The following is a 26,224-nucleotide window of genomic DNA, read 5'->3' on the forward strand; positions in this document are numbered from 1 at the left end:
GAAGAGGACAACAAAAAAGGTAGAACAAGAGACCTATTCCAAAAGATTAGAGAAATTAAAGGGAAATTTAAACCAAGAGTAGGGATGCTGAATAGTCAACAGGGGAGCACACTGACTGACCCAGATGAAATAAAAGGAAGATGGAAGCAATACACTGAAGAACTCTGTAAAAGAGATGCAAGGATGACAGATTCATTCACGGAGAAACCAAAAATTTGTCAGCCAATACGGAAAACTAAACAGCCCACAGACTGGAAGCGTTCAATATATATCCCAATTCCAAAGAAAGGAGAGCCCAGGGAATGCAGTAATTATCGAACTATTGCCTTAATATCCCATGCAAGTAAAGTAATGCTTAAGATTCTACAGCAAAGGCTCTTATCATATATGGACAAGAAATGCCAGATGTCCAAGCAGGATTTAGAAAGGGAAGAGGCACCAGACATTATATATTGCAAACATACGTTGGATATAGAAGGTCCATTCAGAAGGAAATCACCCTGTGCTTTATAGATTATAGCAAAGCCTTTGATTGTGTAGATCATGAAAAGCTATGGAATGTTTTAAAAGAAATGGGGATGTCACAGCATCTGATTGTCCTGATGCGCAACCTATACTCTGGACAAGAGGCTACTATAAGGACAGAATATGGAGAAAGCGATTGGTTTCCAGTCGGAAAGGGTGTGAGACAGGGGTGTATTTTATCACCCTATTTGTTTAATCTATATGCAGAACATATCATACGGAAAGCGGGATTTGACCAAGATGAAGGAGGTGTGAAAATTGAAGGGAGAAAAATCAATAATTTAAGATATGCAGATGATACCATACTACTAGCAGAAACCAGTAATGATTTGAAGCGAATGCTGATGAAAGTTAAAGAGGAAAGCACAAAAGCAGGACTACAGCTGAACATCAAGAAGACTAAAGTAATGACAACAGAAGATTTATGTAACTTTAAAGTTGACAACGAGGACATTGAACTTGTCAAAGATTATCAATACCTTGGCACAGTCATTAACCAAAATGAAGACAATAGTCAAGAAATCAGAGGAAGGCTAGGACTGAGGAGGGCAGCTATGAAAGAACTAGAAAAGGTCCTCAATGCAAAGATGTTTCACTGAATGCTAAAGTCAGGATTATTCAGACCATGGTATTCTCTATGTATGGATGTGAAAGTTGGACAGCGAAAAAAGCAGATAACAGAAAAATCAACTCATTTGAAATACGGTGTTGGAGGAGAGCTTTGCACGTACCATAGACTGTGAAAAAGACAAATAATTGGGTGTTAGAACAAATTAAATCAGAATTATCACTAGAAGCTAAAATGATGAAACTGAGGTTTTCATGTTTTGGACACATAATGAGAAGACATGACTCACTAGAAAAGACAATCATGCTGGGAAAAACAGAAGGGAGTAGAAAAAGAGGAAGGCCAAACAAGAGATAGATTGATTCCATAAAGGAAGCCATAGACCTGAACTTACAAGATCTGAACAGGGTGGTTCATGACAGATGCTCTTGGAGGTCGCTGATTCATAGGGTCACCATAAGTCGTAATCGACTTGCAGGCACATAACACCAACAATAATCACAAAGTATTTTTAGTATTTTAGCTTTTTAATATTTAATATACATTTGTATGTGTATACATATGTTTTAATTTTTTTGATATTATTAATGTATGTTTAAATTGCTTGATACGTGGTTTTAATTGTATATCAGATGTTTTACTTCTTGTGAACCGCCCAGAGAGCTTCGGCTATGGGGCGGTATATAAATTGAATTAATAAATAATAAATAAATAAATGTTCAGAAATTCTAAACATAAAAATTCTCAAAAAATTAACTTAATATTGGGTTAACCTATAAATTAATAATTCATTAAATACATCAATCTGCCTTAATTTCTATGTTCTGTATCTGTAAACACCTCCTTCCTAAAGGTAAAGGTGTCCCCGCACTTATAGTGCGAGTTGTTTCCAACTCTTAGGGTGATGTCTTGCGACGTTCACTAGGCAGACCATATATATGGGGTGGGATTGCCAGTTCCTTCCCCGGCCTTTCTTTACCCCCCAGCATATGCCAGGTACTCATTTTACCGACCACGGATGGATGGAAGGCTGAGTGGACCTCAACCCCTTTTACCGGAGATTCGACTTCCTCCTTCCGTTGGAATCGAACTCCGGCCGTGAGCAGAGCTTCATCTGCGTTACCACTGCTTACCACTCTGCGCCACGGAGGGTCTACCTCCTTCCTAGCACTCCATTAATTTAATATGATTAATATTCCATAAAACTGTACTATAAGATTATCAAAGATTATATAGCATAAGATTATACTAAAAGATTATCAAATTAATTCATTTTGCAGACTAAAGGTTTTCTCTGTCTATTATCCAATGAGTCAACTTTGCCAATTTGATCATTTTCCAACATTTGATTTCCTAGTTCATTATTGTTGGGCTTCTTCCTTTTTCCAGTTTGAGCAATTTAATTTTTAGCTGCCAAAACAGAAAAACAGATTAAGAGCACTGGGATGGTAGGAGAAAAGAACATGAGACAAGAAATACAGCAAAGATCAGAATATGAATCTGGCTTTAAAAAAAGGATTCAAAGACTGTGGTAGAGCAACTGACAGTAATTCAATTGGTTTGCTCCGATATGTTCATGAAAATCCCACCCACCTTCTCTGCCCTCGTCCCATTATTTTGCTCTAGCAACTTGCTCAGTTAAAAAAAATGCACTACCTAACTGATCTTCCAGAAAATCAGCCACTTAAAAGTGCCTCATATCCCAGTCCTATGCATATTTACTTGGGTGTATGTCTCACTGTGGGACTTACTTTCTTGTAAGGACTTCCCTGAGGTCTAGAATGAAAGATGGGGGTTAGTGTGTCCAGCTTTGCCTAAAGCTCTGGGACTGGGACTTGGTTGTAATACACTTTTGGATCATCAGGCACTTGCTATGGCTGTTGAATCAGGACTATGCACAATCATCCTATGCGCAGTCCTTGATACAGCAGACTCAGACAGATGCAGTATGAAGGGAGCACACCCATGTGGCAGGTGGGTGAGCTGCGGCTGACTGCAGGACACAAAATCCAGAGTTTGGGGACTGGAAAAACAAAGGGACTAAGTATGAGACTCCTAACATCAGACATGGAGGAAAAATAAGGCTTTCTGGAGATAGCATGTTCCAGCTACCCTATGGTATCTCAGAATATCAGCCTAGGATGGGTCAGAAACCTCTGACCTTACAAGGAGGCACTGACCAGGAGGTTTTGGAAGTTCTGTCCCATTGCAGCCATGACAGAAGATTGTGCTCTGCACTTTCCCTAGGATAGATTCAGAGCATCCTGAACAATTTCTCAGCTGGGGGCCCCCTTTACAGTGGAAGGAGAAATTCCAGAGGAGATTGGTACATCCCACACCTCATCCATCAGGCTTCTCTAAACTGGTATCAAAGGACAGAACAACACCCAGTCAGCCCGAGCTAGAGGGAGTGCACGAGTTCATTGAAAAAACCTTCCTTCTGCAGGCAGGGCCTAAAGATCTGAGCAAATATTTCCCAGGAGCTAGAATGCCCACCACATAGCAACTGCCCAAAGACTGTTTGAGAGGCTTAGTTTCAATTTTTCAGATGAATCTCAAATGAATTATAAAATAATCTTTAATTGCACCTTCTGCTTGACAAAAACCTTCCTATGGATGGAAGTAAGTGAGGCAGGACAACACTGAAAAGTGAGATGTCCTGCAGGGATCAACTTACTGTCTGCTGGTCTTCAGACAAGAGAGCCAGTAAATGGAAAGCTGTAAAACTTTGAAAATAGCTAGTTTAAAAGGTCATGGCCATTAAAATGGCTTCTGTGATTTCTTCTCATCTCTGTGGCCAAGTTTTTAGAAGTATTCAGTGACTGGGGTATCGTATCTGGGCCTTGGCATAACATCAGATAAGGTGAGTATTTCATTCCCTGGAGATTTATGCTAACTATCCTAAATTGTTAATTGGGTGGGGCCATGAGGGTGGGGAAGATGTATTTCTGCTGGTAAATGCGCCTGTTTCTGAGCAGACTCAAAGGCACAGAAAGCTGAATTAACCATGCAAAGCATGACGTTTTTTGACTGGAGTAAGTCAAATTTATATTGCTCATAAAACTATAATCTCCCTGCTACCCTCACCACTAAATAACCTTTAAAAAAAAAACTTTGGGCTTCTTAAGTATTTGTGGATTTCTTACCTCAGTCATTCATTCTGATATGCTGCAGGTTAACTTCAAACTAAAAACAGCTCAAAGATAAGAAGCCGATACAGTTTGCCTAGTACAGCACTAAGAATTGTCACAAGCACTTGACGTGAAAGATGGCAGCTGACCTTCCTTCTCTACTACTTTTGTCTATTTCTTCCTTTCTCTTCTGCCTAATTAGTTGCACATTTCTATTTCTGAATTCTAAAGTCAGGGCAAGTTCATACATAGGGATTGTCCAGCAAGAGCTTGACAACCTTGACACCTGTGGCTACTGCCCCTCCAAAAATCCCATCATCACCCACTGCATTCAGTGGGACGTACTCCCAACTGCATGTGCTTTTGATTGCTGCTAAAAACGAGGGGTGTATGCTTTGCATCTGTTACACAAGAGCAAATACTGTTTACAAACATATACATGTATCAAGGGTTACTATATTATAGTGGATGATTGAATAATGTGAACATATGATAGAAGAGCAAATCAACTTGCGCCTTCCTACTGAGCATAGGCTCAGTCACATCTTTAAGTATTTATTATCAAATTTTTATTTCTTGAATATACAGTTGCCAGATTGGCTGACAAAAGCTTGAAAATATTATGAAACCATCACTCTGCACTTGATTTGTCTAACTCATCACAGCTAACTGGGAGTAGGTAACCTATTACGCATCATACAGGTTCGATTTTATTGTAAGCTGCCCTGAGTGCCCTATTATAGGTTAAAAGGACGGGATAGAAATAGTTTAAATAAATAAATAAATATAAAAGGTTTTAACCAATACTGCACCAGCAGGGTTCTGCTGGCACAACAGGGCTTCTGTGTCTTCTCCTCCCCTTGCATGCCCCCAAGTCTGCTCTGGAGGGTCCCCCACCCTCTGAGACTGCTTTTTGTGGCACACAGGGGGGTTGAAAGGAGAGGAGGGGAAGAGAAGGTTCCACTGTGTGCACAGAAGCCCTGGCACCAGTGGAGCTCCAGCATTAGATGCAGCCCACACATCTCCCCAGAGTGAGGAAGACTGTGACCAGGTGGCATTTGTGCCTGCTCAGTCTGCTGTCTGGATGCTGTTGTGCACCTTCAAGGCTCCTGTTCTCCCTTCTTATGGTTCTTCATTTTTAAACACTAGACTTGGACCCTTCAAAGAGAGGACTGTCCTCTGTAATGTAGGACAGATAACCACCCAAAATATAAATATATGACCCACTTAAATGGGGGTGGGTGGAATAGTTCAGTCACAGAGCATATACTTTGCATGCATAAAGTTTCAGATCCATACTCCTGCATTGCATCTTCAGACAAAGGATCTCAGGTCACAGATTTTGGAACGAGCTCTTTCAGAGACCCTGAACTGCCACCCACAGCCACAGTGAACAATATTATACTAGACAAACTAACCAAACCCACCGCACAGCAGTCAATGTCCCCATGTAGATGGATCCCAGATCACTAGAGATAGATGCTCAGAAAGACTGAGATGCGAAATCTTTTAGTAATAACGTTTTCATGCCCCTTTCCACATTTCTGGGGACGGATGGAATCAGACTGGCTCACAGATTATAGTTACATTCATATAATTTGGAGTCCTAGATTTATAGAATGCTTATGCCTGTTCCTGGGGAAAATACTTTACTCACCTGCACACTTTTTACATAATATAAATCAGATAGGAACCAGTCATGTCATCAATGTAGCCCCAAGGCACCCAGCATACTTTGGTGTTACAAAGCAGACTCATTGCATGTGAGCTGTCATGCTTGATGACTTGATAAACATCATGATAGCCTTCTTTGCCTCTTAAGGCCAACAGTCCAGGCTGTCCTTTATACCTGAAACTTTCACAGACTCATTACAAAATCCTCCATCATGGCTTTTCAAAAACCACAGAAATTTCGGTATGGCAGTAGGGGTAGGGGGTAGAGGAGAGCATGTGAATGAAAAACAGCTAAGTAATTTAAGTGTATACACAATTTTATATAATTTAAATGTGCAGGAGTTAAATATGGTGCAGCTTTCAAAAAGCCAAAAGACTGGATAAAGTCCAGCAAAAGTTAGTTTGTTTTTTAACTTGGTATCAGTGGAAGAAATTTAAGCAAGGGCTTTTACCCAATTGAAAGAACTTGTAGTCAATTCTTAGTATGGGTTTAACTGATTACTCCTGCATAAATTTGGAAATTAATAAAATCGTTCTGAAGAATTCAGGATTTTGTTTGTAGATGTTGTACAAGCATCTTCTTAGAAGATGCATTTCTACCTGTGAGAAAGATGAGAAAATACTTTGTTCTAAGATTGTGCCTGCTGCTATCTGCATAGTATTTATTGTTGTTGTTGTTATAGTTTTTTTTTTAAAAAAAATCTTCTTCCCAGGTAATTGGAATGGGTTTTTTAAATCAATCAAAAGGGTTTTTTTAAAAAAAAGGAAGGAAGAAGGAAAAACTCTTTATTTAAACATTTTCAATACATTCTTATATTAAGTTACAGTTACACCTTGGGACAAATAAAAAATCACTGCACAATTTGCTGTGAAAGCACTCACACTGGCAGTAGGGGACCACATCATACTCTTATTGATAAATAGAATTAGAAAGAAATCAAGTTGACCATGTATATGAAGATTTGGCAGGGTCACTCATGGACACACGTACAAAAAAAGAGAAAACCACTTTTCAAAAAAGCCATCAACTTTGAACTAGACATAGCTTTTAGTTATGATGATATCTTATCCATAATTATAAATTAGTAGTTTTTATCATGCCACTCCTTAACTGCAATAGAGAGACCACCTATATTTCCATTTTGTAGCTGTTTGAAATGTTTTAGTGGCTGGATTTGCTGAATAACTCTCTCACTAAAATTAATGGGACTTTAAATTTCTTTTGGAGCAGATCATGCCCTGTGCTAGGAACTATTAGAAGATTTCATGGGGGGAATGAGTGAGGGAGAGAGACAAAAACTATTAAAATACCACTCTGTAAATCAGTGGTAAATAGGATTGTGATTTCCTCATTTTTAATAGTTCCACTAAAGCAGCAATTCCCAATGTGGGGGGCATTACAGCCTTTCAAGGGGGCATTGGCGTGACTACAAACTTTAGGGGGGTGTTTGGGTTCATTAGGGGGGCTTTGACATTTGACCATCTGATGCGACAGTTGAAGCATTTAAGTTTAATTTTATTTAATACACAAATCATTAATTTTTAAACTGTTTTGTCCCCAATTAGAATGTATTTAATAGTCTCAATTCATGGAAATAACACTATAAATAGTGTGTGCTCTTTAGTAAAGAAATTCTGAATAGCGGCCAGTGTCATATCAAGGAATGGGGATATTAGCCACGCCCCGGCACTAGGTAATGTTCCGATGCTGTCTTGAGGGATGCTGGAACCAATCGCGAGAGAGTGTTTGATAAGCTGGGTGTATTGGTGGAGGGCACATTCTTCCAATGGATGAGTGCAGTGTGCAAATGGGTGACGCAGACGGTCAGTTATTCGCTGGTTTTCTTCAGGAATGGGACACACTCGCTACCCGTTGTTTCTGTGATGTTTAAATAAACTTGTTTAACGAAACAATGCCGGTAAACTGAATGAGTTTGTTGTTAAGTAACACAGTGTATTCTATTGGTTCATACCGTGTGGACTTAATTAGTTTTTGCTTATGTATGTATATTAATAAATCATACTAAGAATTCAATGTGTAATCTAAATGCAATAAAAAGGTATGATAAAAACGATCAGTAATAATCACTGAAAATACCTTTTATGCATTACTCATATTTTAAGGGAAGAATAGGAAGCACTGGCATATACTTAATCTGAGGGGGGCGTTGGGCACAAAAAGATTTTGCAAAGGGGCGTTGGGTCGAAAAAGGTTGGGTAACGCTGCACTAAAGGCTTCTTTAGAATTATCCACTAGTGATCATTATCCAAAACAAGATACAGGGCTTGATAAATAGGCAGACCTGGACTTATGAACACATCTGTGATCTCAGAGTCAGACACGCTGCTTCCTACTCTTTCTGAGCTCAAAGAGACCTCCCTTTATATTGCACTGCAACAAAGTGCAACATTTGGTGGGCCTATCTAGTAGAGTAGTGGCAAATTCAGAAGTGCAGGGTCCCTTCCTGATAGTCACATCTCCCTCACAGCCATGCCCCCTTTTCCACTTTACCTTGTCTCCCTTGCTCTTGTCTTGTGAATCCACAATCCACTACAACAGATATCCCTAGGAGCCAATCAGCATGAAAGAGGAGGCTGTGTGTTAGCTACTGAAATGAGTCTTCTCAAAGACTGACTCACCTCTGTTCAACTCTGATTGGCTCCAATCAGCACTTAAGGACAAGGACTCTTCTCAGTGGCTAATACACTCTCTTTTCATGCTGACTGGCTCACATATACCTGGCTGGGACCCTGCTCCCCAAAAAGTAATGGGTAGGGGTGTAGCTGTCCAGGGTCCCAGGCAGTCTTAGATCCCTTGCTTTTTTGGGAAGGAGATCTCTATGTCTCCAGCATCCTATGAGCCAATCAGCATGAAAGGGGGAGTGTACTGGATCCTGAAAAGAGTCTACTCATATGCTTCCTTGTCTTTTCCTGCTGATTGGAGTGAAAGGAGGTGAATCAGCCACTGAGAAGACTCTCCTCAGTAGCTAACAGACTCCCCTTTCATGCTGATCAACAGGGCCGGCTCCAGGAATGCCTGGGCCCTTGGGCATCAGCTTGCCCTGGGCCCCGGCATGTGCACGTGTGCACATTCGCATTCAAGTGCGTGTTTGCATTCGCGCGCACACCCCACCACCACCTACCTGTCTCCTGTCTTTTACTATTGCCATTAACCAAGATGGCGGCCGCAGTTTCCCGAAGGGGATGAAGCCTCTGTCACCATCTTTGTTGATGGCACACATGCGTGCTATGCGCGTGCATCTCTGCCATCAACTAAGATGGCCGCAGGGGCTTCAGTACCTTAGGGAAACCGCGGCCGCCATCTTTGTTAAGGGCAACGGTAAAAGACAGCAGACAGGTAAGTGGGGAGACGTGGGGGGATGTGGGGGACCCACGGATCACGGAAGGGGAGTGGAGGGGCGGCTGAGGGCCCCCTGTAGCTCCAGGGGCCGTCAGGCCAGTGCCCAACCTGGCCGCCCTTTAGAACCAGCCCTGCTGATTAACTCCTAGGGACATCTATTGTTGTGGGAGAAAGCATTAACAAGGACAGAGAAGCAGGAAGCAGTATCCTGCAAGACCTGGCCAGACTATTCTATACTCTTAGAAGGTTGCATAATCTTAGAAGGGGCATGGCTGTGACTATCATGAAGGGACCTTGCACTTCTGAATTTGCCCCTACACTACTGGAAATGGGTCTATGACACACACCCCATGACCCTGGATGGCTACACCCTGGGCCTATCCAGACACAAATTTGGTTACATGCTTTATTGGGGGGGGGTGTCTTTAGATGTTTTTAACAAATTTTAAATGTTTTATTTTAATTGTATTTTTATTGCAAATTTGTTTACCGCCCTGGGCTCCTTTAGGAGGAAAGATGGGATATAAAACTAATAAATAAATAAATTTAATAAATAAAAGACCAGGTTAATTGTTTGGGGATGCTTGTTAAACTGTATTTGCCACTAGAATTGAGGCACATGCGGCTTACAAGCTTCGTCTAGTATGCCACCTACAGTCCTACCTGGCGAGAGATAGCCTGGCTTCAGTGATCCAAGCCTTCATAATCTCCCATTTAGATTACTGCGATGCCTTGTATGTGTGGGATTGTCTTTAAAAACAGACCAGGAACTTAGTTGGTACATAATATAACTGCTAGGATGTTTACCGACACTAAGTGATATTTGTTTGCTCTATCCCGCTCTTCACTGCAAACCGTTTCAGAGCAGATAACAAATGAAGACTGTAATGCATTACTGTAAAACCATAACATCAAAACAGACAGAGACAGTAAATTACAATCAGAATAATCACAGCCATCGGTCTGACATTTAACTCCAAGGAAGACCTGGGAAAACAGTCAAGTGACAAAATATCATTATTGTTGATACCAGTCATATCTCAGCAAGGGGAATGTTCCAGAGCTGGAGCACTCCCCCACACACACACCAGAAGGCTCTCACCTGCATTGCCACCAAATGAACCTCAGTAAATGGCAGAATGGCTAAGAGAGCCTCCCTGCCTATTCCTAATATTCAGGCTCGGTATTACACCAGTGCTTCATCATCACCATAGCTCCCTGACCATTTCTGGGCTCAACATAAAGTGCTGGTTTGATCTTTAAAGCCCTTCACAAGACCTTGGAACTGAAAGGATTGCCTCTTTCCACGTGTATCTATCCGATCCCTAAGATCATCATTTGAGGACTTTCCACTAGTGCCCCTACCAAGTGAGATATGATGGGTGGCAACAACTTAAAGGGCCTTCAGTGGCCCCTTGGCTGTGGAAGTCCCTCCCCGCTGCCTGCCTGGTGCCTACCTTCCTGTAATTTCAGCACCAAAGACTCCCTCCCCCGGAAATTTTTAATTATACAGCCACAAGAGTGGCTGTATACTATAGCCAGGTTGGATTTTTCACCTTCTGCAATGTTAAATTGCAAATACCCCCATGCCATTCTGATGCTTCCCATAAGCTCATTTCAAAACAAAACCTTACAAAAGTTATAGTCTTGAATGCAGAAATGCTTGCTTAACAACCCTCTCAATTTTCATGGCGATACTACAAAACAGAGAGAATCAAGAGTTCAAAGTGTAAAAAGAGAGAAAAAACCCAGAGCCTTTTTGGAGTTCTCATAATGTGTTGAAATTCATTAAAAATCAGCCATGTTCACAGAGTACCTATAATCCTATTACTGACCTTGCCCCATACTCTGACCTTCATCTTCTGCAGTTTAAAAGTTAAAAAAAGCCTGGCTGATTTTTATTTAATTTAAGAAATTTTGCATTGAACCGAATGATAGTGTCGGGCATGCTCAGCAAGAACCAACTGTCATTGTTCTAAAAGCCAGACTTACAGCTGCTTGGCTAATCAGGGGGCAACACTCACACCAGACTTTGATTTCACTTGAGACAGTCATGGCTTCCCCCAAAGAATATTCACAGAAATAGAAACAAAAGAAAATGATTTCCTATAGGAAACTTCACTACAATTGCGAAGTAAATCAGACATATTTAAAGTGACTATCTGAACTATATCAACTGTCTTAATAATGTTGCTTCCTCCCTGCTAAAACAAGATCAGCACAGCACATGGCTTGTTTCTATTCTTTGGGCTGATTGCAGGTGTTGCCACCACTCACCATATGCTCAGAGGTGCATGTTGCCAAATTCTTCCAAGCTATACAGGAAGTGGATTGGACTGTGAAAGACCAACCCAAATTGTGTTTGCATTTTGACAAATTTGTAGGGCAGTACAATATCTCAGAGAAGAGGTCAGGTCTCCTGCTCCCCTGGTACATTCACTATAGCTGCCCAATTTCCCTGCTTTTTAAAGTATGATAGAAATATCTGTGGGCTATAGGTACGTTCTTAAAACACAAGTTTTTTTGCCTATTAGTGAATTATGCTATGGCTCTAACATTATTTTAGTTCAGTAGACTACATTCCTCCAGACTCTGTCTTAAATTGGTTTAGTGCTGTGCATTTTTATTCTTCTGCTCTCTGTGTTGAAGGGACATACTTTGATCTACTGTTGTGTTTATCTGTTGTTTTTTGTTGCATTTTTATTGCACTTGTTGGTTTTTAATTTTTGCTCTATATTGTAAGCCATGTAGAGAATCTTTTGTATTTGGCAACCTATAATAATTACATCACAAATAAATAAATTTTCTACCAGTCTGGCCCATATTCTCTGTGGAACTGCAGCCCTGCCTCCAGAATACAGAGCTCCATGCAGATCTTTGACCACACAATACTCCCATGGTTCCTTTCCATTTATCTTTATAAACCAAGGGTAATGTTTATTCAGGATGGAGGATAACAATTGGGTAAGGTAAGAAGTGAGTACACATCTTGGTCCATTCAGAATGTATAGGGTAAATTAGATACTTTCTCTTCCCTCTCGCATAACAGTTTCTTTCACACTGTGGTTGGGTTGTTTGTTGGGGCCGAGGGAGAGGGGGAGATTTTAATTATAAACAGCCACAAAAGCTGCACACTTCTTACTCTGTGTCTGGATCCCCATCAGTCTGAGGGTCGCTGTTAGATTTACAAAAAGATGCTTGGGTCAGGCAGTCATTTGAGGGGGGGATCAAAATAGTTAAGGTACATCCACAGCAGATCAAATGCTAAAATTTGGTGCACACATAGTCTAGGGTACCCTGTTTACTAGAAAGGTTAGCAAATGTTACACCTTTTCCAGAGTGCTAGCCATGTTAATCTGTTGAAGCAAAACCAACATAGCTTGCCTCCAGACTGTCACTGTTTTGCAGGTAGGATTAAATTTGCATTTAGGTTGCAAATTTAAAGTGGATTTGGCACTCTTATACAACAAACCCACTTCAAAAATAACCCACAGACTTTTGTGGTGAGGAATGTGATGAGAAAATACTCTGGAAAGGGTGAGATAACAATATCCTGTCATGATGTCATATTACCTCTACGCAAAGAAATCAGACAGAATACACAGTAAAACAGTGGCCATTGTATAACCTCTGTGCGAACTTTGTGAAAACTAATCAGGATGAATGCTCAGTGAACAGTTCATTTGGAAGAGTCCAAAGAGTCTTGTAGCACCTTAAAGCCCAAATATGTTAATCTTTATTGAGCCACTTTCATTGTTTTGACACCTGTTGCCTGAAAAGTGGGAGACAAACATTAACTCTATGATAGCAGCCAGCCTTCCAGGAGAGAGTGAGCCAACAAAGCTACACCTACCAAAAATATGGGACTTCCCACAATTTAACAATGCTTGATCTGGAGCAAATGGAGATTTGCAGTAGTAGCTAGGACAGTACCATGCATGGTACAGAATGGAGGGATCTGGGTGTGCATTTCCCCTTCATCTACTTCCACTATTATCTAATGGGAAGGGAAAGCATTTCCAGGGTAGCCAGAAACAGATCCATATTTATAAAATACAATCTGTATATTAAATCAGATGTAGGCGTCCTCATCACACGCAGCTGATGAAGTCCATGCCTCAGCAAGCCACAATTGTCTCTAGAGTGTCACAAGGATCTTTGCCTCTGCCCAAAACGAATGATTCTCTGTAACTTTCCATGGGAAGGAAGGCCCTGTTTGCAATTCCTAGAGCCAGTAAGAACGCTTGGCTTGTGGGCAGGAAATCCCCCTCACCACACCTTTCTGATTTACACTGATCCCTGATACACACCACATGTGTCCCCTCCCTCCTTCCCCCATTTGCAATGGTTCTGTTCCACATTTAAGTGATGAAAAGTTAAGACCTGTGGTTATAACTTCTAGGAGAAACTTCATTTTGAAGGGCTGCTACATTTCAACTTTATTGCCATGAGGAAAAATGGAAGAAACAAAAGGCCAGCGTCACTCAACAGCAAAGAAACCTGGGTGAAGACATTTAATAAGTGTAAGTACCCTACCACAACTTGTTGAAATATTGACCTTTGGGCTGAGCGAGCACTTCTTTCTGCAAATGTTTAGTGTGAACCAACCAAAGCTCTTGGTCAGAGAAGTTTTATGCTCCTAAGTTTCTCCTTTAGCTTTTAAACTGAAGAGGCCCCAACAAAGCAACTTTCAGTGGGGAGGAGCAGACAGAAGTATATGTGAAGAGGGGGAGTGTTATCTGGTAAAACTGAGATCGTGTATGCAAGGAGAATCTCAGGCTGAACCACCCCTGCTGTCTGAGGTATCTACGTCAAAAATAACTCCTACAAGAAAAGAAAGGAACTGGGGGCAGGGGTGCTCAGGAACTGGAAGCCGCTTGTCCAGGCAGACAAGATCTCTAGGAGACAACCTCTCTGTTGCCGACCTACCCACCAAGGTCTGTCTGGGATTAATTGGCTTCCTCAGTAATGACTTATGGAAAATCTTCAGCTAACAGCCTCCCGGGTCATGCAGCGACATAAAGGCTGAAAGGGTTCTCTTTGTGTGTGTGTGTGTGTGTGTGTGTGTATGTGCACACGTGCATGCAAGCACATACACACGTGGATCTTGTTACTTTTCTGAGGAATTTAAAGTCTGATTCCTCATTTGTTTTTCTCCAGACCAGAGGTTATAGTGTTAATACTGAAGGTGAAATTCACAAAACTACTCCTGTATCGTCCCTCTTGAAAGAAGGCTCAATCCAACAGTGTATGAACTAATAACAATATTCACTGGGATCTCCATATTTATATTCTAGGGATGCAGACAAAAGAAAGTACTTCTTCACACAACGCATCGTTAAATGATTGACTTCACTCCCACAAGAGGTTGTGATGGCCACTAATCTGAATGGCTTTAGAAGAGGATTAGACAATTCATGGAGGATAAGGCTATCAGTGGCTACTAGCCATGAGGGCTATGCTCTCCCTACATTTCTGAACACCACTTGCTGGAAACCACAGAACGGGAGAATGCTATTGCATTCAGGTCCTGCTTGTGGGCTTCTACTGTGAGAACAGGATATTGGACTAGATGGACCTTTGACCTGATCCAGCAGGCTCTTCTTATGTTCTTCATTTTGGGTTTATACTGAAAATTAGGAAGTGTGGATTATACTCCTTTAATCCACTTTGACAATTGTTCCCGTTGTGCAGAGGAAGAGGAACCCTGTAACCATCATCCCTGACCATTGGCCGTGCAGACTGGGGCTGATAGGAGTTGCTGGAGTCCCATAACATTTGAAGGGTCACAGGTTCCCCATCCCTACTAGACACATTTACTCAGAAGTCAATCCTACTGTGTTGAATTAAGCTTATTCCTGTGCAAGGGAGAGGCCATACTTCAGTGGTAGAGCACATGCTTTGCATGCAGAAATCTTGCAGATTCAACAGAGGGCAGAAAATTCCTGCCTGAAATGCTGGAGAGCCACGGTTAGTTATTGTAGGCCTGTGATCCCCTACATGGTGCTTGTAGGCACCACAGTTCCCTCAGATAGCCCCTTTGGCACATACCAAGCCTCTTCCAGTTTGTAATTTTTTTAATAGAGGGTTTTTGCCTTTTTTGTCATCATTGCTGGGGAACAGTACCTGCTTTTTCATTTTTGGCTGTGTTTAATTTGTGTGGGCTATGTAAGTGTTTTCTTGCTGTTTGGTTTGGGGGGGTAAGGTTCTGAGCATCAGCAGTTTTCTTCTGTGAAATAGATATTTTGTGGTGTCCACAACAGTTTCATAGATTTTGAAATGTGCCCCTGGGCCCCAAAAGGTTGGGGACCAGCAGTTCTGAGTGGAATGACCCAATGGTCTGATGCAGACTAAGGTAGCTTCCACTGTTCCTAAATATGCATGGGATTACGGCCTTAATCTGAGTTGTTATGTAGCCTGGAGATGCTGCCTCTGCTGTTCCCATTTATAATAGACTGTGAATTCAGAACCAGAGATTGCATTCATTCATCATTAATTAATTAATTGAGAGTTAGCATGTAAATTTGCATAGTGAAAGCAAATGTACAATAGCAATTAAGAGTGTGAGCCACAATGTCCACATTCCACATTCCCGAATGAATTCACTGGATGACCTAAGAGGCTACTATCCTTCAGCCTTGCTTCCCATTTACCATCTCTGTAGCTTGAGGATCATAATGCAGGGTTAGCTTGCAAGGGTTGGGAGGATTATTGTTATAATGGAAGCTCTTTGAGCACTTAGGAAAAAAGCACAATGTTGTTTGATTAAAGGGTCCTGCTTATGTATTGTTTAGAAAAGCTATGCCTGAGCCTTTGAAGGGTGGAGTCTTTTGAACTGGAGTGAATTTTGAAATGGGTCAGAAGTTAGTCTTCCCCCCAAAAAGGACTCCGCTGCATAGCATTTCACAGATTGTCTCCTCCGAGCCTTTCTCATATAGGGCACAACAACAGGACACAGCTGCAGTTTTGATTAATCTCACAATATAAAAATATTGATTATGTGGCAGCGCTGCCTGACTAGTAAAGCAGGGTCCATCAGTCTAGACCAGCCATCCCCAACCTGGTGCCATCCAGATGTTTTGGACTACAGCTAGCATACTCCCTGACCATTGGCTATGCTGGCTAGTGGTGAGAGAGTCCAAAACACTTAGAGAGCTCCTAGTGGGGATGTTTTGTCTAGGCCATCAGTCTAGGCCAGATGAGAGGCCTAAAACATATGGCGAATACAAATATTAAACCTAATTACTGTTTTAAAAGTAAGGCAGTTAGTTGCCAAATCAGTCAATTTAAATAAATATCACAGTATCTCAGACAGATGTAATGTTGAATATATTCAATGACAACACTCTTGTCCAAAAATTAAAGACTATGAATTTATTGTTAGAGTGATAATTAAGGCTTACCTAAATCAAGAAGGGCACATAGATGGTTACATCAAAGTCTTCCCAGAAATTCCCATTGACAGCATGTGGTTCTGAGTTAATTGCTTAACTGTAACAATTGGTAATTGCTGCTTTCAGTCCTTGTGCAAATAATAAATCCCATGAACAATTGCCATTCTAAATATATTGCTTAGGATAAGTTAAGTTCAAATCAGTACTTGGAAGGGGGCATTTAGATGGGGGCATAGCGTCCATATAATTGTTTACACTCACAAACTCAATCACTTAGATTTGCAGCCCAATCCTATGCACATTTACTGGAGTATTCAGGTGTGTTCTATGGGGATTATTCCTAAATTAAGTCTGTACAGGATTGCAGGGCTGGAGAAGTGTGTGAAGGCAGGCCTTATGTTACTATTTTGACATTACTTATTACTTTTTTGCTGGAGCAATTCAAACTTTACAAAGAGGCAATTTCAGCTCCAAAAAGCAGTTTGCAAATGGGGGGGGAGGTTAAATTGGAAAGTAAAGAGTAATAGTTAACTGTCAATAAGCAAACACAGTTTGCTAGAAAAGCTGCTTCTAACGAGGGGAAACATATAATTGGGACAACTGGGTATTCATGGAAAACCTTTCAGCCCTACTTGTTTACCAAAGTTTATTACAGCTACAGAAGTTATGATGTCTTGACTCTAAGCAGATGCTGAAGTATTGGGGGAAGAGGATAAGTTTACTACTGTTAAGAAAAATGCCCCTTCCTCACACACACACACACCCAAGATCATCCCTGAAAGAAGGAGAAAGAACTCTAGACTAATATTTTCCCCAATTGCCAGGAAGTGGAACAGAAACACAGTGAACGGAGGGAGTGGGGAGGGGGAAAAAATCATTACAAGAAGGTGTCTAGAGGATGATGGTGAATGTTTTCCTTTATTTCTGATTTGATTATAAAAGATTTCTGTTCTAGCTGACAAAATGAGCAGGAGCTGCTGTAGCTGTATGTTTGCAGGCTTGTTGTGAGAATTGCTCATATAATTTGAAGCCCTTCGAAAAAATGGTGTATGAATAGTAAGTTGGTAGCAGTGGAGGCAGCTGCACTTTTCACACACACTCCAAGCTTGAATGATTGAGTTCAAGTAGTGGCAAAGGGGTGGATGGGTGGGGAATGCAGATTCCTACTATGAGAAAGAACCAAACCTCGTGACATGGATGTAGGCCTTTCTAGTGTCAGCCAAGGCCAAGCCTGCCCCTTACTGGGTCCCCACCTGGATCCTCACTTTTGCCAAAAATGCTGCCACACACTCTATTTGCATAAACTGCTGTGATATGTTGGGACTGCCCCAACTTCCTGAAAACCTTCAGGCTCAAAAGACCAACTTTTCTGCCTTTAAGTACTGCAGATGGCATCAGAAAGGGGGGGGAGAGGAGGGGGCAAGTAGCTTAGCCCCTCCACCACCCCAGTGCTGAATCCCAGTAGTTACTTGAAGAAAAGGCACTGTTCACATACAAATTACAAATGAATCATAACCTGGAAATTACAATAAGGCTGCAATTCCAAAGCATGCTTAACTCCATCTAAATCAATAGGACTCACAGCAGAAAAAATCCATATACAATGAGAGCCTGAACACTTATGAAATATACCATAATTTCTCTTCCAGAAATAAGACATGTGGAACAAAGTTCTCCCCATCACAACATGCACTTTGTCCCTTTTGCGCTCTCCCAAATATTCATCCCAACACCCCTCACCCTGGTGCCACCACTGCCAAGTACACTGGAATCTCCAGAAGTTCCCTTTCTCTGGTAGTACTTCTGGTTTGATGAAAAAGTGAAGGACGAGGGAATATTGTAATCCCAGCCAGAGGATAAAGGTGGGGGAAGTCAGTGCACAAATCACAGCACCGACTATGCCTTGGGAGAATCAGGCAAGGAAACATCCCTGTCTACTCCTGTTTCCGTGGTCCAATTACTGCGGTACACACTATTCCATATGTGTCTCTCTCTCCAGGTTGGACTATCCAATGAAATTAATTGTGTTCCCAGGAAAATATGAATTTTTACTTTTTTACATGTTATATTCCCCCCCCCATTTATTTATTTATTTTACTACATTTCTACTTCTGTAAAAATCCCAGCGAGTACAGCTGGGTGGCTAAAATGGCATCTTTGAAGCGCCTTTCCCTAAGGGAGGGTGGCCTATGGGCATATGACATTTGCTTCTATAGTAATAACCCACCACGCAGCTAGGGTACCCTGTACCCAAGTTTTAGAACAAGCAAAGACAATCCAGTCCAAAGGAAGAATGGCAGATCAACCCCAAATCCATGCATCACAAAATGCCCAGTTGCTACTACACACCATAACACCTTTTTCCTGAAATAGGGTTGACTTTAATTAGCATAATATTCATCCAGCCCCAATTCCACTGTAGGAGGAAAGTTAAGTATACAATTAATTATTGAGTGGTCTAAATTCAAAGAACTGCTACAGGGAAGTTTGCCAGACAGCTGCCATAAGCCGGTAGATTTGTGACACTGTGTCATCACTTTATGTTTTTTATATACATATTACATCTTTTTAATTTTTATTTTGTATATATTTATTACAAATATAACAGAAATCTTTTTGGATTAAAAACAGTGATCCAATCACCAAGTGTAATTTGTTCATCCATAAAGTTTGCCTTTTTGTTTTTGCTGCATCTTCCCCACATTTAAGGACCTGAGGTAACACCCGGCAGTAAGGAGAGGACAAGCAAAGGGCATACTTGCTATAATGTGGCCTGGCAGCAACCACTTTTGGGCTGCAATCCAATACACACTTACTTGGGAGTAAGTCCCATTGAATCCGATGGAGCTTGCTTCTGAGCAGACATGTACAGGATTGCAGCCTCAGGCTACAATCCTGTACCACATACCAGAGAGTAACCCCACTGAACTTAGGGGGATTTCTGGGTAGATATGGCAGGTCTGTGTTCTCATGCATGCCAACTTCAAAACTGGACCTTTCTCTTTAGAGGCAGTGTATCTCTGATGAGCAGATAAATGAGAGGGGTGGTTTTCTCCACCATGTCCTCCATCTGTCTGGCTACGGCTGGAGTGTGTGTGGTAGACTAGCTGGACTTCTGGTCTGATCCAGCAAAGCTATTCTCATGCAGGTATTATCTTCTCCTCTGCCCCTCCTTCTGGTCTTCAGCTTTTCCAGACCAGGAATCCATCCCAAACATCCATTTGGGGACCCTTTATTATTGTTAATTATTCTGTGATAGTTCTTCTGCTGCAACCCACCTTAGATCAGACCCTGAACAGGGAATCCCAACCCAACTGTTGACGACCAATCTCTCCCTCAACCGCCAATGACACAGTTTAGCAACTACTTTAGCCTCTTGCAAAATGCACACACACAGAGAGAGAAGGAGGCACGGATAATGTCTGCCTGGTACAAGCACTCCCAATGCCTAATCACTCTGTCATAAAGCCACACCAGCATGCATGCCTTGATCTTCTCAAGGCTCTCTGGAGCCACACCTCACACCTCACAGAAGCCAGCACACATTTGGAAGGGACAGCCTGTTTGCTTGGGCTTTGCCTAGCAGCGCCATCATCTTTTCTTTTCCTGTCATGACATTCGGGACCATACAGGGGACCAAACTTTTTCACACAGCCCTGGTACCTTGGGCATCCATATCATCCAGCCAAATGGTGCAGAAGAGATTGTCTCACACATCAGGTGCAGATGTGCAGTTTTAAAGAAGGGATCACCCGCACAGCCTCCTTCATTGATGCAGCAGGCGCAGAAGACACTAGCATCAAGGTTGGATGGACGTTACAGCTCCAGATCACAAGTCTGGCGTGGTCACCACCAGTGCCACCTCCTTGGCCCCTGCTCACATCAGTCACTAGCTCAAGGAGAAAAGCTCTGTCTCCTTCCCCCACAAGAAGAGCCTGCTTCTCCTCTCCATCTAGCACCCCATCACCCAGGGGCGGATTGAAGGGGTTTACGGGGTCAGCAGGGTCGGCATCCATCTCCTTCCCTCAGGGCCTCTGGAATCGTACCCGCCCGCCCGCCTGGTGGCGTCTCCTCCCGGCAGGGCATCCCTGGATTCCCGCCTTGCACCTCTTTTTTCCCGGCCGCCTCCCAGCCTCCCGCGCGGCCGGACCCTCACCGTCCTCGTAGTTCTTGAGGTAGTAGTCGGGTCCGGGTCCGCCGCGGCTCTTGGCCGGGTTCTTCACGTTCTGGAACTGCAAGAAGTCGGTCCTCTTGCCGGCGAAGCGGAGGAAGGCGGGCGCCAGGCCACGGGCCAGAGTCACCAGGCGCCGGGAGCTGCAGGGGACAGGGGGCTGAGTGAGAGAGGGAGGGAGGGAGGGAGGAGAGAACGAGAGAGGAGGGAGCCTGGCCAGCGCCAGGGCCCGGCAAGCCAAGCCGGGCTCGGGGAGCGCCGCCATCGTGTGCCCACCGTGGGGACAGCCCGCCCGCCAGGCCGGAGGCTCCCAGCGCCGTTCCCGGACAGGCCCCGAAGGCAGAGGAGGCAGCCGTGAGCAGGGTGGCTTTGCTCCCGCAGAGAGCCACCCTTCGCCTCCACAGCGCGGAGCCGCTGAAGACCGCCGAGGGGATGACGGGGCATCTTCCCCAGCCCCCCCCCGGAAAGGCGCGTCAGGGAATGGATGCCTGGAGCCGGTGCCCTGCAGCCCCCGGTCCCCTCTGGGCGAGCGTGCTCCCTCCCGCCAGGGCTGCTGTTGCCAGGCGATGCGTCTCTTGCCCGACGCCCCGTGAGCGCCTCTCCCTTCCCCGCGGGCTTGCGGGTGGGCAAGCCCCTTCTCCTCCTGGGCATCGGAGCCGCGGGCTCCACGCCTTCTCTTTCTCTTATAAGTGGGCACATTTCCCTCCCCAACAGGGCCCCATTCGTTGCTCGGGAAACTCCTTTCCTAGTCCGAGTCGCCAAAGGAGCCCGGAAACTCTGGCGCTGGACTGACCGACAGCCCCGGGGACACCCCGGACGGGTGGCAGCTCCTTCTGACCCCCCACAGGCGGCGCCCAGATCTTGGGGGCTGAAACGCGCTCCTGAGCGGGGCGGGGGCTAGACAAGCAGCAACGTCTCCTTCCCCCTTCAGCCAGAGGAGCGATACGTTTCCGAGATGCTTTCTCCATTGCAAACATGTGCATCTTAATAGGAACCATGGCCCGGCCTCCAGTCCCAGGCACAGCTGTGCGGGGCCATGGAGGGGGGACGTGGGGAGCCCAGAGGGCGCACGGGCAGGGCGGCGGCGGGGGCCACGAGGGCTGGTAGCATCGAAGAAAGCGCTGGGGTGGGATGTGGGGAGGGGGAGAGAGAGCAAGAGCCGGAGAGCCGCCCCTTACCTGAGGAAGTCCAGCCAGCCGTTGTGGAGGATGGAGGGGTCCAGCTGCAGGGAGAGGAAGTTCTGGCTGGTGACGCGCAGGGGGCTCCTGGTGCTCACGTCCAGGAGGATGAGCGTCCTGCCCGGGGCGCCCTGAGGGCTGATCCCGGCGGGAAGGCGCCTCACCCCGGCCTGGGAGGGGAGGGAGAGGTGAGCCAGCAGCGCCAGTCCAGGGGCCAAGAGGGCCAGGAAGCCGGGAGGGCCAGAGCTGGGGCAGGGCATGCTGGGCCGAGGCCGAGGGGGGCTCCCCAATTAAGTCCCGCGCCGGGCACCGCCAGTCACGGGCGGCTAATTGTCCGGAGTGCAAAGCGTGGGGGCGCGCTGCCTTTTTTTCCCTCCCCCCTCCCCCCAATGTTTTGGTGCTGGTGGGAGAGGGGAGCTCACGCCCCTGACCAGCCTTCCCCGGGGCCGGTGCCAAGACGCCTTGTTCGCCAGCGCCGCCCCTGGAAGAGCCGCCGCCTGCGGACATTTTCGCTTTCGCAAAGGTAAAGGGGAGTCGCTCCTGGGTTAACCCTCTCGGCTCGGGCTTCCCCGAGGGGCCAGGCCGACTCCCTTCGGGGTCTGCGGGAGGGGAGGGGAGGGGATTTGCTCCGGCCGGTCTTCCCTCTCTTTGGCTGAGGCCTCCTCCCAGCGCCGCAGTTGCAAGCAGTCCCGCTGCAAAGTTTTGCTATGCAAGATGAGCCCCAGCCGAGGGTGAACAAGGGGAGCCCCCTTTTCAACACCAAGAGAGCGCGTTTCCCCACCCCCAATACGGAAACCTCAGACAGCACAGCGACGATCTCTCGGGGATGGGGAGGCGAGGGAGAGGGGGCTGTGACTTCCTTCACACGACCTTTGCTGCCGATTTTCGTCCCTTTTGCGCTCTCATCGGGCGCAGCTGAAAACCCAAAAGCAGGATCCGTGCTGAGGGCGGGACAGGGGCAGAGACAGTAAGCAGCACCCACCCCGATGGCAAGACCTGCGACGGAAGAGCCACGGCGGCGCAGCAGGCCGAAAAGGAAGCGCCGGAACGCCGAGGAGGAGCAAAAGGGACGGGAAACCGCCAGCCGCGGGAAGGATCCCAGCTTTGACGCCGAGCCCGGTGAGTTATTGCAACTCCCAGGCCAAGAGGGCTGATTTTAATCGACGATAATGCAGCATTTCCCGGACAAACATGGGGAATCTCTCTCTCCCTCCCTTCCGCTTCGCCCATGCCTCAGTTTTCGCGGGGGGGGGGGCTCCCGCCTTTCCCCGGGAATGGGAATCGGAGCCCTTTCGCTAGGGCAGGGCAGGGCATCCTGTGGCCCTCCAGATGTCGTTGGACGCCAGCTCCCCGCCGGACATGCTGGCTGGGGCTGACTGGAGCTGGAGTCCAACAAGAACTGGAGGGGTCCCGGTTCTCCAGCCCTGCGCTGCGGGATGAGCCAGAGGCAGAAATGTTTCCCTCCGAATCGGAGACTTTAGCATTTGGGGTTGGGTGGGGGTGTCATAAGGACAGGCTGGGAGCAACAAGAACGGCAATGCATTAAATTCACTCCGCTGAATCCCCAGTTTGCCTCCCTCCCCGTCTCTCTTTCGTCGTTTAAGCTCTGCGTGGCGTCTTGGTTTGACTGCGTTCCTCGGCACACTGTCTTAGGAGCCAGCCCCAGAGGCTGTCCGGGTCCGGGTCAACATGCGCGGGATTGGGCGGCAGTTGAAACCTGCTCCAGGAAACAATCTGGGCGACTTAACTTCCCCGGAAATGTTGCTACGATTTGGCGGCTAAAGCCCTGGGCAAGAGCTGGTCCCGGTCGCCCGCACTGGGAAAGGCTGGTCCACATGCAGCAGGATTTGCGGCGGCCTAGTGGCGCCGGCGCTCAGGGACTGAGGAAGGGAACCTCTCAAGGCGGCTGCTCCTGCTCCGGCCCTGACTAACCATCCCTTCGGTAGCTGTGCGATGCCCACACGACACCAGACATGTCAAGCATATCGAAAGCACGTCCTCCCCCCAAGAATCCTGGGAACTCTAATTTACGCTCAGAGAAACTGCAGGTCCCGGGAATGGAGGAGGAAAACGCGCTTTCAATGCACGGCGTGTAAGCATATAATCGTCTCCACAGCCTTTATCGGTCAAAAGAAGCGGCTTCTAGCCTCCCCTTTCCTTTTCTCTTCAACTTCTCCTCCCCCCTCTTTTTTATTTAAAGCTCAGTAATTTATTTATGCCTTGGTCTTGACCCCTTTCCAAGAGGGGAAAAATCAAGTTAAAACAAAACTGCAGCATCTTCGCCCCACGATCAGCTCTGTGGTGCTTTAGCGGAGCGCTAAAGGCCCGCTCGGCCGGATGAGAAGGTGGGCTCTGGTGCTTCCCAAGAGTTAAACTGTTTCCCGGTTGAACTCTAGGCTGCGAAGCCCCGTCACGTTTCATCTGAAGTCAGTCCCGCTGAGCTCCGTAGCTTGTAGCCCCCTAATATGGAGATCAAGCCAGCTCTGAGTGTAGTTTGAAACATTTATGGGGGATTCTAGCCTCGCTCCTCCTTGTCTGGAATGCGGAGCGCTCGGATGGTGTGTCCGGGGGACTGTTGCACTTTTGGCCTGCTTGTAAATATAAGTTTTCCAACACGCAAGCACGGTTCATTAACAGTACTGGGATTTTGTGTGCGCGGGAGGGATTTGTTTTTTATTTCTGTTTCTTTTTTACACCGCAGATTTCTTTGAAAGTCATTAGATTGGCTGGTTGTGAATGAAATCTCAATGGGTTTTGGATCTCAGCCGACCCGCCCGAGCCTGCGCCTCTTTATTCGGAAGTAAGCCCCACTGATCCTCTTGTGGCTTACTCCTGAATACAGGTGTCTAAGATCGTGGCCTCAGAATGCCTTTAAGCAACCAGCGAGAAGTGTCGAGGCCACTCTCGTCTTTATCCCACCGCAAAAACATCACTTTTCCTTGACCAGTCACTCGAGGAGGGTGATTTTATCCTGAAAGCCAAATGATCAAAGTCCCGCGTGGGCGAACGGGCTCGGGAATTGTGCGAGGTGTGGATGCAGTTCTACGTTCAGGGATTCCCCGTTGGAAAGGCAAAGGAAGTGAGGCTTTGTTGTGACCACCGCTTTAGAAGGTTTCGGGAGGCACCGAAGCTGTGTATATCATCCCTGGAATCCAGGAGCAAAAGAGGAAATGGAAGGATTTTATCCTTGCCGTGTGTCGCTGACAAAAGCTGCCCGGAGATCTGGGGGCGGGGGGCGGGAGGGGCGATTAGACCGGGCCCCGGACTTGCAAGGAAGCTACGGAAGGCAGGCACAATTTCCCCTTCTCCTTCAGGAGTAGATATGCTCAAGCTGACACTACTAAAGAACTTTCCAAATTCACAGCAGTAGCCCGAGGGGGTCATCTAGCCCAGTAGCCTGGCTTTGACAGTGTCCAGAGCCAGATGAGCCAGGAAGCGCTTTAAAAGCGGGGCGGAGGAGGAGAGGGGTATTCTCGCCGACCGCTGAAAATGTAAGATACTAGAAATCCTGTGCCTGCATTTATATTAGGGGCATCGGGCTTAAAGGAGATAAAATCATTCTTTGCAAAATCGTTTACATGAGGAACTCGTTCTTTGTAGTTGATCCAAAGGATTCCTGCTGGAAGGAAGGGCGGGATATAAATCAAATAATAAATAAAGAAAATAAATAAAGGATGGGGGTGTGGGTGTTCTCACTTGGATTAACTACAAAGGGTTCCCCAGCTACACTGTGCCTTGCAAGGAACCACCGTTTTATTTCCTGTAAGCCTGATGCCCTATAGTGTAAACACACGCAGAGGAGATAAGCATTAGCAGCAAACAGTCACCGGGAGAGTCAGTTCCAACGTTTAAGGAAAGGTGAGCTTCATGTCTCACATTGCCCTAGGCTAGTAGCGAAAGAGTTCCCCAGATGGAAGCAACGATTTTATCTCCTTTAAACTGTTCATATAATTGGGTAGTCGCTGTTGGAACGTTTGGACAGTAACTTAGCCCTGGTCAGTTTGTTTTCAAATATTTCTAGTTTTTCGTCATATTCAGTCACATCCTTCCTTTGGCCTCCTCTTTTTTTCCAAAGATGAAGTGTTTAAATCTTTGCTCGTGTCCAAAGAATTCTGATTGTGTATTTGTTTATCCCCCTCCCCCTTATATCCTTAAAATCAACAATAGCTCGGAACACCGAGAGGTATGCAGGGCTCAAGGCGCCATAGATTTTCATGGTGGA

The 26,224-nt window shown here is 45.4% G+C and overlaps 1 protein-coding gene across 1 annotated transcript in view; it reads right to left on the bottom strand.

Annotated features, from left to right (window-relative positions):
- The window catches only part of LOC133389164 (inactive heparanase-2-like), a 37,943-nt gene extending 15,439 nt beyond the window's left edge, over positions 1-22,504 (bottom strand). The window contains exons 1-2 of the mRNA XM_061636318.1: positions 22,003-22,504; positions 20,810-20,967 (exon numbers count right to left, since the gene is read on the bottom strand). Coding sequence (XP_061492302.1) covers positions 20,810-20,967; positions 22,003-22,262 — 418 coding nt within the window. The 5' untranslated portion in view covers positions 22,263-22,504. The remainder of the gene's footprint in view (positions 1-20,809; positions 20,968-22,002) is intronic.
- Between the last annotated feature and the right edge of the window lie 3,720 nt (positions 22,505-26,224).

This window comes from Rhineura floridana, chromosome 7, assembly GCF_030035675.1.
Source record: "Rhineura floridana isolate rRhiFlo1 chromosome 7, rRhiFlo1.hap2, whole genome shotgun sequence".
Classification (NCBI taxonomy): domain Eukaryota; kingdom Metazoa; phylum Chordata; class Lepidosauria; order Squamata; family Rhineuridae; genus Rhineura; species Rhineura floridana.